Source organism: Prionailurus viverrinus, chromosome C1 (assembly GCF_022837055.1).
Source record: "Prionailurus viverrinus isolate Anna chromosome C1, UM_Priviv_1.0, whole genome shotgun sequence".
Classification (NCBI taxonomy): domain Eukaryota; kingdom Metazoa; phylum Chordata; class Mammalia; order Carnivora; family Felidae; genus Prionailurus; species Prionailurus viverrinus.
In genome coordinates, this window is record NC_062568.1 from 110239599 (window position 1) to 110252332 (window position 12734).

General features: G+C 39.6%; 1 protein-coding gene and 1 pseudogene across 1 annotated transcript in view; one reads left to right on the plus strand and one right to left on the minus strand.

The window, feature by feature from the left end:
* LOC125172756 (Golgi pH regulator) overlaps window positions 1-12734 on the minus strand; it is a 60506-nt gene that overhangs the window by 33433 nt on the left and 14339 nt on the right. The window contains exons 4-7 of the mRNA XM_047871246.1: window positions 12281-12387; window positions 11744-11845; window positions 5160-5280; window positions 4175-4255 (exon numbers count right to left, since the gene is read on the minus strand). Coding sequence (XP_047727202.1) covers window positions 4175-4255; window positions 5160-5280; window positions 11744-11845; window positions 12281-12387 — 411 coding nt within the window. The remainder of the gene's footprint in view (window positions 1-4174; window positions 4256-5159; window positions 5281-11743; window positions 11846-12280; window positions 12388-12734) is intronic.
* LOC125174125 (uncharacterized) lies at window positions 4780-4972 on the plus strand (annotated as a pseudogene).

Genomic DNA, 12734 nt, shown 5'->3' on the forward strand with positions numbered 1-12734 from the left:
AATTCAATAGCATTTTATTATTTTTTTTCAACTTTTTAAAATTTATTTTTGGGACAGAGAGAGACAGAGCATGAACGGGGGAGGGGCAGAGAGAGAGGGAGACACAGAATCGGAAACAGGCTCCAGGCTCCGAGCCATCAGCCCAGAGCCTGACGCGGGGCTCGAACTCACGGACCGCGAGATCATGACCTGGCTGAAGTCGGACCTTAACCGACTGCGCCACCCAGGCGCCCCTCAATAGCAGTTTAAAAGGATCATTCAGCACGATCCAAGTGAGTTTTACTCCAGGGATGCAAGGATGGTTCAATATTGACACATCACACATTAATGTGACACATCACATTAACAAAACAAAGGATAAAAATCATATAATCACCTCAATAGATACAGAAAAATCATTTGACAAAATTCAACACTGGATCATAAAAACTCTCAACAAAGTAGATTCAGAAGGAACATATCTCAACATAAAAGGGACATATATGAAAAACCCACAGCTAACGTCATACTCAATGATGAAAAACAGTTTTTCCTCTAACATCAGGAAAAAAGAATGTCCACTCTTACCACTTTTATTCAACACAGTACTGTAAGTCCTAGTTGCAACAATCAGACAAGAAATAAAAGGCATCCAAATTCATAAGAAAGAAGTAAAACTGAAACTAATTGTAGAAAGAGAAATTTGGAAAACAATCCCATTTACAACTGCACCAAAAATAATAAAATACCTAGGAAGTAAAAGACTTGTACACTGAAAACTATAAAGTATTGATCAAAGACACTGCAGCTAACAAATTAATGGAAAGACAGACCACGTTAATGGATTGCAAGAATTTATATTATGAAAATGTCCATACTATCCAAAGCAATCTACAGATTGAATACAATCCCCATCAAAATACCAACAGCCTTTTTCATAGAACTAGAAAAAATAATACTAAAATTTGTATGGAACCACAAAAGACTCTAGAGAACCAAAGGAATATTGAGAAAGAAGAACAAAACTGGAAGTATCACTAACCTGGAGTTAAAGATATACTACAATGCTATAGTAATCAAAGTAGTATGGATCAGTGGAACAGAATAGAAAGCCCGGAAATAAATCCACATCTATACAACAATCTATAACAAAGGAGGCAAGAATATACAATGGGAAAAAAAGTCCTTTCAATAAAAGGTGCTGGGAAAACTGCACAGCTACATGCAAAGAATGAAACTGGACCACTTTCTCACACTATATATAAAAATAAACTCAAAATGGATTAAGAACTAAATGTGAGACCTGAAACCACAAAATTCCTAGAAGAAAACACAGGTGGTAATCTCTTGGATATTAATCTTAGAAATATTTTTCTGGATATGACTTCTCTGTTGAGGGAAACAAAAGCAAAAAGAAACTATTGGGACATCAAAATAAAAAGCTTTTGCACAGTGAAAAAAACCATTAACAAAATAAAAAGACAACCTACTGAATGGTAGAAGCTACTTGCAAATGATGTATCCAATAAGAGGTTAGTATCCAAAATATATAAAGAATTTATACAACTCAACATCAAAAAGGCAGTCTGATTAAAAATGGGCAGAGGACCTGAATAGACATTTTTCTAAAGACGACATACAGATGGATAGCAGACACATGAAAAGATGCTTAACATCACCAATCAGGTAAATGCAAATCAAAATCACAATGACATATCACCTCACACCAGTCAGAATGGATAAAATAAGAATTAACAAGTGTTGGCAAGGGTGTGGAGGTAAAGGGAACCCTTGTGCACTGTGGGCAGGAATGTAAACTGGTACAACTGTGGAAAACGGTACGGAGGTTCCTCAAAAAATTAAAAACAGAACTATAGAACTACCATAGGATCCAGTAATTCAACTACTGGGTATTTACCCAAAGAAAAAAAACCACAATAATTTCAAAGCTACATGTACCCCTAGGTTTACTACAGCATTACTTATAATAGCCAAGATACGGAAGCAACCTAAATGTTGGGCGCGTGTGCACACATGCACACACAGAGAATATTACACGGCCAAAAAAAAAAAAAAAAGGATGATACCTTGCCATCTGCAACAACATGGATGAATACAGAAGTTATTATGCCAAGGCAGACAGAAAGATATCATATGATTTCACTTATATGTGGAATCTAAAAATAAACACAAAACAGAAACACTCAAATACACAGAAATGATGGTTGGCAGAGGGGAAGGCGGTGGGGGATTCATTTATCTCTATATGAATAAAATATAGTAAAAAGGAGAACAATCATGGGAATCAAGATAGTATTATTCCTTTACAATTATCTTTCAATACTGAATAATGTTGCTCTTACTGTTATATTTTTTAAATCTACATTCATATTCATTCATGTAAAATAAACTGTATAAAATGAATGTGGACAAAACCCAGAGAACAAATGTATATCCATGTGTATCTACTTTCAATACCCTCGGACAGATGTACAGAAATGGAGACAAATAATTAGCTGGTAAATCTCATCCTCTTTATCATTGTAAAGTCTGTTGTCATCTCTTCCATTAAAGCCTTCTTTGACTTTGACTTGATGGGTCTTACTATAGAAAAATGTTGAAGGACGAAACACGAAATGCAGAAACACTCATGCAGTTTAAAACCTCGATGTCACAGTTTTTATTTGGGTAACAGGACTTTAATAAAGACAGACTAAGTAGCTTAATGAAGACAATAACTTACTATCTTGTTCCTCATTCTATCTCTATGACCGTTCAGCAATTAGCAAAGTGCCTAGCAGAAACTGGGCTTCTTATATTGAGAGAATGAAAATACATGAATGCATAAATGAAGACAAAGCACTAAAACCTAATGACTGTCCTCCAAGACTATTAATAAGTTCAATAGTTTTCCTTAGCTATGTATGGTTCACTGTTCTAGAGTTCTACATGTCAACTCATTCTTATTATTTCCATTTTACAGTTGAGGAAACCAAGACATGAAGTAATGCTCAGGGCCACACTGTGAACTCTACGGCAAGGATTCAAATTCAGAAAGTCTGAGTCTAGAGCCTAGGCTTTAACCCACCGTGATACAGATTTCTAGAAATGCCACTTTAAATTTTTTTTTTCAACGTTTTTTATTTATTTTTGGGACAGAGCGAGACAGAGCATGAACGGGGGAGGGGCAGAGAGAGAGGGAGACACAGAATCGGAAACAGGCTCCAGGCTCTGAGCCATCAGCCCAGAGCCCGACGCGGGGCTCGAACCCACAGACCGTGAGATCGTGACCTGGCTGAAGTCGGACGCTTAACTGACTGCGCCATCCAGGCGCCCCTAGAAATGCCACTTTAAAAACACACACTGTAAGTCTACTTCTTAAAAATGACAAAAAGGACAACAGCTAGAAGACTGGAAGGATTTTTCAAAGTAGTTGGAGAAAAGGAAGTTGAAAAGATTGAAATCAGGCATGCAGATTTTGTAAAAATGTAGGACAACAGACTTTTAAAGCATCCAATCAATGTAGAATACCTTCAACTATAGAAGTTATTCTAACAACTTATCTCAAGAGAATTAAAGTCAGGAAATAAATGGAATTTGAAAATTTCATTCACACAAGACTAAACATTAAGTCTTTGTTTTTGTTCTTTTAAGTTTATTTTTGAGAGTGAGCGAGTTGAGGAGGGGCAGAGAGAGAGGGAGAGAGAGAGAATTCCAAGCAAGCTCTGCACTGTCAGTGCGTGGAGCTCAATGCGGGGCTTGAGCTCATGAACCATGAGATCACGACCTGAGCCGAAATCAGAGTCAGATGCTTAACTGACTGAGCCACCAAGGAACCTCAAAATCTTTGATGGTATCTTATTGTAAAAATGAATATGATGAAACTCCCTGTTATCAATTCACAGTCACATTTTCTTGTTGAGAAATTCTAAGAGTACATGTTTTTTAACGTTTATTTATTTACTTTTATTTTTGAGACAGAGAGAGACAGAGCATGAACGGGGGAGGGGCAGAGAGAGAGGGAGACACAAAATCTGAAGCAGGCTCCAGGCTCTGAGCCATCAGCCCAGAGCCTGACGTGGGGCTTGGACTCATGGACCGCGAGATCGTGACCTGAGCTGAAGTCGGACGCTTAACCGACTGAGCCACCGAGGCGCCCCAAGAGTACAGGTTTTTTAATGTGCTGGTATCTTACCTTTTCTTTTTGCTGATGATCATGTCCATGGTTTGGAGCAGTCGCCGTTCCAGGGCGAGGATATCTGCATCAGTCACATTTCTATAATAAGCACAAACTGTTAGCAATGTTTTGGGACCCCATCCTTGGGCATAATAAATACAAGGCCGCTGACAAACACATAAACCTCAATTGTTACCCAGTAATTGAAGGACTCTTTCTAGAGAATATTAACATGATTATAATAAACAGAAGTCCTTTTGTTGCCAGGTTTTATAGCTAATATTTTTTGCAGTCTCAGGGTAGTGGAAGGTAAGTGGCTCTCTTATATAGTCTTTCTCAGCTCTGATCCAATGACATTTTTAAAAAATATTTTTAATGTTTATTTTTGAGAGAGAGAGACATTCATGAGCGAGGGAGGGGCAGAGAGAGAGAGGGAGACAGAGAATCTGAAGCAGGCTCCAGGCTCCGAGCTGTCGGCACAGAGACTGACATGGGGCTTGAACTTGGGAACGGGGAGATCATGACCTGAGCTGACGTCAGAAGCCCAACCGACTGAGCCACCCAGGCGCCCCTGATCCAGTGACATTTATGAGGTATCCGTAAGCACGCCTGCAGCTTGGCAAAGCTTTGTGCAAGGGCAGTCTTGTAGCCAATGAGGTTTATCCGAGGCACAATTAGTGCTACTTTTGGGAGGAAGCGATTGACTGAAGTTGGGATTAGCTCGCACTGCTGTCCACAAGAAAGGTGCCTTTAAGAGGAGGTAGAGGGTCTGAGTGAAACAACCATTTTAAAAATAAGTGAATGTAGGACAAATAAGGACAAACAATATAAGTGATAAGACTTATTCAGGAAGACTCCTAGGATAATGCCCATAAGGGCAGAGGGAAAGAATAAAAAGTCCGTGTCACAGATCTAATACTTAAGTATTAATGATGGCAGCATGATATCACGTACGTATGCATGAAGTCATAGGAAGAAAGAAAAGAGACGAAGTTCTCTTTACCTGAGGAAGTAGGACATGTACGTGTATGGGCAGTTGACAGCACCAAATCCAGAAAGAAGAGCCATGAGAGTCACACCGATCACACCTACCCGGCTGATGAGCTGTTCTATGGACAAAATCCCTAAAAACATCAAAGCACCTTAATGTCAGCTGATAAAGATCAAATGTACTGTGAGAGGAAACATCACGAAAAACATCAACTGTTACATACAGCTTATGTAAGCCAAATTTTAATTATCAATATGTATATCTTCCATAATAAATGTATAAAAGTCTGTTGATCTTTGTCATATCTCACATGCTTCTAGAATCATCTCCTACTGGGTGATGGTAATAGTAATAATTATAAGTAACACTCACTGATTGCTTACTCAAGGTAGTGTGAACACTAACAGAGCAACGCACTTTCAGTAAAAGCTTTGGTAAAAAAAAAATATATGTATCAGCAAAGTAAGTCTGCTGGAGATTTACTTTGCAAAGTGTTACTGTCAATATATATATACCGGGGCGCCTGGGTGGCGCAGTCGGTTAAGCGTCCGACTTCAGCCAGGTCACGATCTCGCGGTCTGTGAGTTCGAGCCCCGCGTCAGGCTCTGGGCTGACAGCTCAGAGCCTGGAGCCTGTTTCCGATTCTGTGTCTCCCTCTCTCTCTGCCCCTCCCCCGTTCATGCTCTGTCTCTCTCTGTCCCCCCAAAAATAAATAAACGTTGAAAAAAAAAATTAAAAAAAAAATATGTATATATATATACACACATACATACATATATATATATATATATACACATATATACATATATATACACACACACACACATTTCCTCCTTAGGTCATAAGCTCTTTAGGTCTCAGGAGCTTATGTTTTATTCATTTGTGCCAATAAACACATAAGGCATCTAACAAACGGGCTGAATTTATACGTGAATGAGTACTTCAAACGCAAATATGTGAGTTTTTGATGATCAGTTGCATTCTAATTATCAACTGTTTCCTGTGATTTGAGAATGCTGAAAGTCTGTAGGTAAAATAAATGCTGTTGAGATCTTGGATAAATGAGAGAAGGCAATGCTGAAGAACAAGCCAGGGAGTTTGGAAGCACCCGACAAAACTAGCTTTGTTTTTACTCCTGTTTCTAGGATGGGATCCACTTCAGCATTATCTACCCCTGTGGCCTAACACCAGAGCTGCCATGCAGGAATTCTGTTGGCTTTGGAACTGACATTCCAATAATCATGTTCTCTTGCTCTTGTGTTTCCACTACACCATTTTAGAGCTCTTTGTGACCTCTGGTCTCTTGTCCTTTGCTTCCCCCTACCTTCCATTTCCTTCTTCACTGAGCCTGACCTCCAAGCTTGCTTGCTTTAACTTCTCTCACTAGGACTCTGTCCCCACTGTCCTTCTGAAGTGCTGATCCTGAAAACTCTCAATTCTGGATCAATCTGACACTCGGTCTTCCCTGTGCCCGTGCCTGAGATGCTAAAACTGCTAAAACGCGTCCCGACGTTGGTGCCATTACAGATTTAGGTCTCCAGTCTTAACATGGCTTACACTACTACTGAGGGATCCTTTTCTTGCCCTTGGTCAACCATCTCTCCCCACCCCCTTAGCAGATAATCTTTAATCCATTTTCTCAATCCTTGTTCTCCTTAGCCAATGACCTCATTACAGAAGTTATTGGTTATACCACCTTCACTCTACTATATTCACATCTGCAATCATCCTTCCACCTTGTCCCCCTCAAACAAGACAGTGTCCAAAGCTAAGACTTCTCTATGTGCTGTGATCTTATTCCCTTTCTACCTCCTCCAGAATCCTGTTCCATCTCCTGTCATCTCTCTCATCTTCAATCTTTCCTTCTGTGCTGGTTCTTTCCCTGCAGTTTCAAGTCTCTTTCCTAAGGAAGGCTAAGGCCTTGAGTTTACCTCTAGTTACCAATCCTCTATTTTTCCTTTAATGGCCATGCTTTTTGAAAGGAGTTTACACTTCCTATTACCTCTTCTTCACTTCCATTTATTCCTCAACTGGCTGCAATTCAGCTTTCATTCCATTCTCCTACCCTAAAGGAAACCGCTTTCACCAATAATTGTAACGGCAATAAAAAATTGGCAACATTCATCAAACACCTGTTATGCACCAGGCACCGTGGAAGCATTCTACTTGTATTAATTCATTTGCTCCTCATTACAGCTCTATGAGGCAAACAGTATCGAAAACCTCATTTTACAGATAAGGAAATGGAAGCACCGAGGAGGTAAATTTTGTCAAGGCCACACAGCTAGCAAGAGGCAGAGTCAGGCTTCAAACCCAAGCAGTGTAGCTCCACAGCCTATGCTCTTAACCATTACTATAATATGGTCATGAATTTTCTTCTGGTTGCAAAACCCAATGGCATTTCCAATCCTGCCTTAATTTGATCTTTTATGACACTGAATCATTGCTACTTAAAATTATTTTCCTTTCTTGGCTTTCATACCACTTCCCTCAGTTATCCCTTTTACTTCTCTCGTATTTTCTTGGTCTTTCTCTGTTCATAATGGGCCAAAATAATCTTTCATTTCAGTCTATACATTTTTCCATGGGTGGTACTGCGCTTTTCCCCAGATTCATCTAACGACATTTAGCCGATGGTGCCTGATTTTTTTAGATTCCTGGAGTTATCTCCCTGAGTACTCCTAAATCCATTCTTTGTCCTAAATTGCTGACCCCGTGTATCCAACTGCCTACTGAACATCACTTTGGATGTGCACAGGCACTTCAAATTCAACATACCTCAAGTTCAACTTATCTTCCCCTTTCTGCATTACCTATCCTAGAAAATGACATCATCAAGTATCTAGTCACCATGACAGAAAAATCTACACCACTAGTTTCCATTCTGTCTCTTACTCTCCAATGACTCCACCAGGCTTTTTTACCTCAGGGCTTTACACGATGTCTCTGGCACCTTCTTGCTGGGTCTACCTTTGTCTTGTCCTTTAAAACTCACTTTAAATAATTCCTCAGAAAAGCTGACTCTAACCGCTTACATGTAATTTGACATCTTTATTTGCATTGTTGTCTACCATAGCAACCTGTTTGCTCTTTGATAATGATCACGATCAGCAATCACCTGTTTATATATTTATTGTTTAGTCCTTCCTGCCAGAGGGTAAGTTGCTGGAGGGCAGAAACCTAGTTAGTTTGTTCATGGTTGAATCTCCAGCACTAACAATAAACTAGGTGCTCAGAAAATATTTGTGAAATGTTAAATGAATGACTAAATCCTCATCCAAATTCTGTTGATTCTACTTCCCACATAACTCTTTACATCCTCTATTTTTTTAATGTTTATTGATTTTTGAGAGACCGAGAGAAAGAGAGAGACAGAGATGGTGTGAGCTGAGGAGGGGCAGAAGGAGGGGCAGAAAGAGAGGGAGACATAGAATCCAAAGCAGGCTCCAGGCTCTGAGCTGTCATCACAGAGCCCGATGCCGGCCTCGAACCCATGAACTGTAAGATCATGATCTGAGCCGAAGTCAGATGCTTAACTAACTGAGCCACCCAGGTGTCCCTACATCCCCTTTATAGGAAGGAATCCTGCCTTATTGATCTTTGTTTTTCTTACTGCCTGTCACATGGAAGGTGTTCAGTAGATGTTTATTGACTATGGGTACATAATTATCATCTGCTATCATAAAAAAGTCCAAGGAATTAATATAGGTTACTAAATGTAAAAAAACTAGAAAAATGTCCCCTCTACTTTTATTCCCTTTAAGGTAGTACCCCTTTATTAAATATCTTTTTCTGGTCTAAATTACTGTTTAGATACTACCGACTTCATCCTAGCATTTCTATGAAGTAAAGGTAAATCATTATTTGTTTTCTAGCTACTAGATGGAAAGTCTGATGAAGTGACATGCACAAGGCCACCTAACTGTTGCCATTTGCTCACACAGACTCCTTTTAGCTTCATGTACTTTCTTAGCCTCTCTTACCCTTTTTCACTGTTGAATGCCTTCCACCTGCATGAAGGAGTATTTTCACGGACATCTTTTCATGATAGGCAAGGCCTGGGTCTTGCAGTCTTCTGTGGTCTCCACAACAATGAACCATACTGGTTGTTGGGGCAGTCCTGGACAAGCTCTACGATGGCAGGGTAAGCCTGGCTGCTTTCCATCCATTGCCTAAACTTTGCTTCCTATTTACTTCTCTTAGTCAAATGAATTAGACACCTGAATATTCAGACATAAAACCAAAATGCTTATTTCCTGGAGGAAATACTAAGGAAAGACTAAAAGTGAAACTCTCTCTCTAGCGCTTCCCCCCAGTAGCTTCTTTAGGATATCCCTATAGGATTTAGAAATAAGGACAGATGAAGATCTAAAAGATGTGGTGGTCTTCATATTCCCTCAGGCATGGTCTGGCTGTACAGGTCATGTGAACTGACTGCTCACAAGGAGAAAGCTGGAGACAGGCATCAGAGTCTCTCTGTGGTGTACGTGACGTGTGCTATCACTGTAAGCATTGGGGTCCTTTTAGAATTCTTGTCCTTCTTGGGTTTATTTGAAACCATTTATATGAGATCTGTATTATCAGGGCCTCTCTACTCCAAAATCCTTCCCTACACGGACATGTACATGTTAATCATATTAGCAAATCCTAAATTCCTACCCAGAATGTCATATTCTTAAACTCATCTACTACCTTGGAGAGACAGAAATTGCTTTTCTCATTCAGTAATGCAATAAACATGCATTAAACACTTTGTGTGCTAGGTTTCATGCTAGACACCAGGGATGCAAAGACCAGTAAGATGGAGTTTTTGACCTCAGGCTCCTCAGGGGACTCACAAGTTAAAGAGGAAGTCAGAAAAGGTAACAAGTAATTATAATCTTTATAGGTGATACAAGTATATTGAGGTGGGAGCAATTAATACCTTGTAATGATGGCCAGAAAAATCTTAAGAGGAATGAACTGACAGGAATTCAATACTGAAAGAAAAGGCATTTTCCACAAGGAATGTTGAGGCTGACAGAACAGCTCTAAAAACTTCAAGTAATTTGGTAGGACTGGAGACAGGCACAGAGAAAGACAGCAATAGTCAGGTCATAGAAGGTCTTGTATGCCATGCTAAGAATCTGAATGCTTTTGGTAGCCCATCCTGCTTTCCTATAAATAGTATAAACTCCTTAATACTCCATAATAAATCACTTTCTGCTTTAAACTAGTTAGATTCTGTTTTCTGCTAGAAGAACCCTGATACAATAGGAGAGTGAAATGAATAGATGTGTATTTTTTTTAAAACCTCTGGTATCAAAGTGCCAGTATATTTATAATAGGTGGGCTTGCTAATCTATTTTAGATAGATTCATATATATATATTTCTGAAGTACTAGGACTTTTAGCTGAGAGACTATTGTTCATGGTTTTTAGCACAGAAATTATGGCTATATAATCTGCTCTTATATTTAAAGAGGTTTTTTTAAAGTTTTTATTTATTTATTTAAGTAAGCCCTACACCCAACTTGGGGCTCAAGCTCATGACCCCAAGATCAACAGTCACATACTCTATCCACTGAGCCAGCCAAATGCCCCTGCTCTTGTATTTGAAGTGAACTTTCTTTGTGTAAGAAGAGACACTGATTCCTAGAAAGCTTTTCTTTACCTACCAATTTTGAATGTTTATGTCACCGCTCTTTCCCAAAATGCATATATTCCCTAAAGACAATATTTATCATCATCTGAGCAGTGGTCATTTATCTTTTGGGTCATAGACCCCTTTGGGAATCTAATAAAAGATTATGGGTACTTTGCCTCCAAACACACACATAAATGTTTCCCCGTACTTCTGCATACGATATCAGAAGTTTTCAAAAAAAATTTTTTTAATGTTTTATTTATTTTTGAGATAGAGAGAGACAGAGCATGAGCAGGGGAGGGGCAGAGAGAGAGAGTGAGACACAGAATCCGAAGCAGGCTCCAGGCTCTGAGCTGTCAGCACAGAGCCCGACGCGGGGCTCAAACTCACAAACCACAAAATCATGATCTGAGCCGAAGTTGGACGCTTAACCGACTGAGCCACCCAGTCTCCCCATGGAGTTTTAAGTTAAAGACAAATTTTCCTACCCCTTACTCTCTTGAAGTTCATTCACCAACCTAACGTCAAAAACTCCTGCTCTAAAATCATAGAGGTGGTTTCTTTCCAAAGCCAGCACTGAGACTTCCTAGGACGAAGGGAAGTTCAGTTCAAAAGCAGATCATTTTTAGAGAAATAACTTGCTATATTTCCCATAATCAGAACTTTAAAAAAAAATTTTTTTTTTAATGTTTGTTTATTTTTGAGACAGAGAGAGACAGAGCATGAACGGGGGAGGGTCAGAGAGAGAGGGAGACACAGAATCTGAAGCAGGCTCCAGGCTCTGAGCTGTCAGCACAGAGCCCGACGTGGGGCTCGAACTCACGGACCGTGAGATCATGACCTGAGCCGAAGTTGGACGCTTAACCGACTGAGCCACCCAGGCGCCCCAGAACTTTTAAAAAGTTATTGTTTTTCAAAATTAGAAAATGGTAAACAATTATTTCCCTCTCCCTGTCACATATTCACTCACCATGTTTCGGGCTGAGAATGGGAAATGGGTCTCCTAGTTTCCAGAAGAAGTACATGAAGGTCAACCACAGGAGACAGGAGAAGAGCAGTCGCTGCCTATGCACTAAGAAGGAGGAGAAAGACTAAGGTTAAATGGATCCACATTAAAGAGCTTGCTCTACTTCCAGATATGGAATCATGCTAACTACTATTTGACTGGCTTGTCCACTTGGCAAAGGAATGATGGAATAATACCATTTTTAGAGAAAGCGTATTTATCGTCGCAAGAGGAATTTGGCTGAATTAAGATGTGGGTTAGGGGAGACAGAACAGTAGAAACAGTAAGATAGTTGTGGCCCCACAGGTGGCTTAATTATTCATTCAACATTGATTTTATGCCTATTTTTTAAAGATGCTGGTGTGGGGCACCCCCAAACAACAGTAGTTACTGAGAGTAATACAGAAATGAAACTCTCCACAGCCTCAGTCCCCACGAATCCTTGTCTCAATCGACGTGCTGACATGAGCAGGTAAAATACTCACGTTTACAAATACTCACATAGTCGGATGTTGCTCACAATAAAATAGCCAATGTAAAAAGGCACCATGAACACCAGGATCAGAAGGATTACGCACAGGTTCATTTTCCAGTGAAAATAACGGGAACTGAAATGAGTATCAAAGAATATGGCTAAGAGGGGAAGGAGGCAGCAACTTCCACTCTCTTTAGTCTTCCGAAAGATCTCTTGCTCTTTGAACTCAATACCAGATATATCCCATCCAATTAGTCAAGTAGGCTGTTACGGTCTGCTTGTTTATAGAGGTTAAAGAATAGATTATAAAGTTCTGAAAGGTATATATGACCATCCTAACTTCCTAAGAATTTTACCTACTCAAATGAGAATGTTAATGCTCTAGTTATATTCATAGGTAGTGTATAATAACCTATTAACATATACTATCACTGGTAGAATGGCTATTGTTTCTCTTACCACTGGGAGGCTCATAAGAAT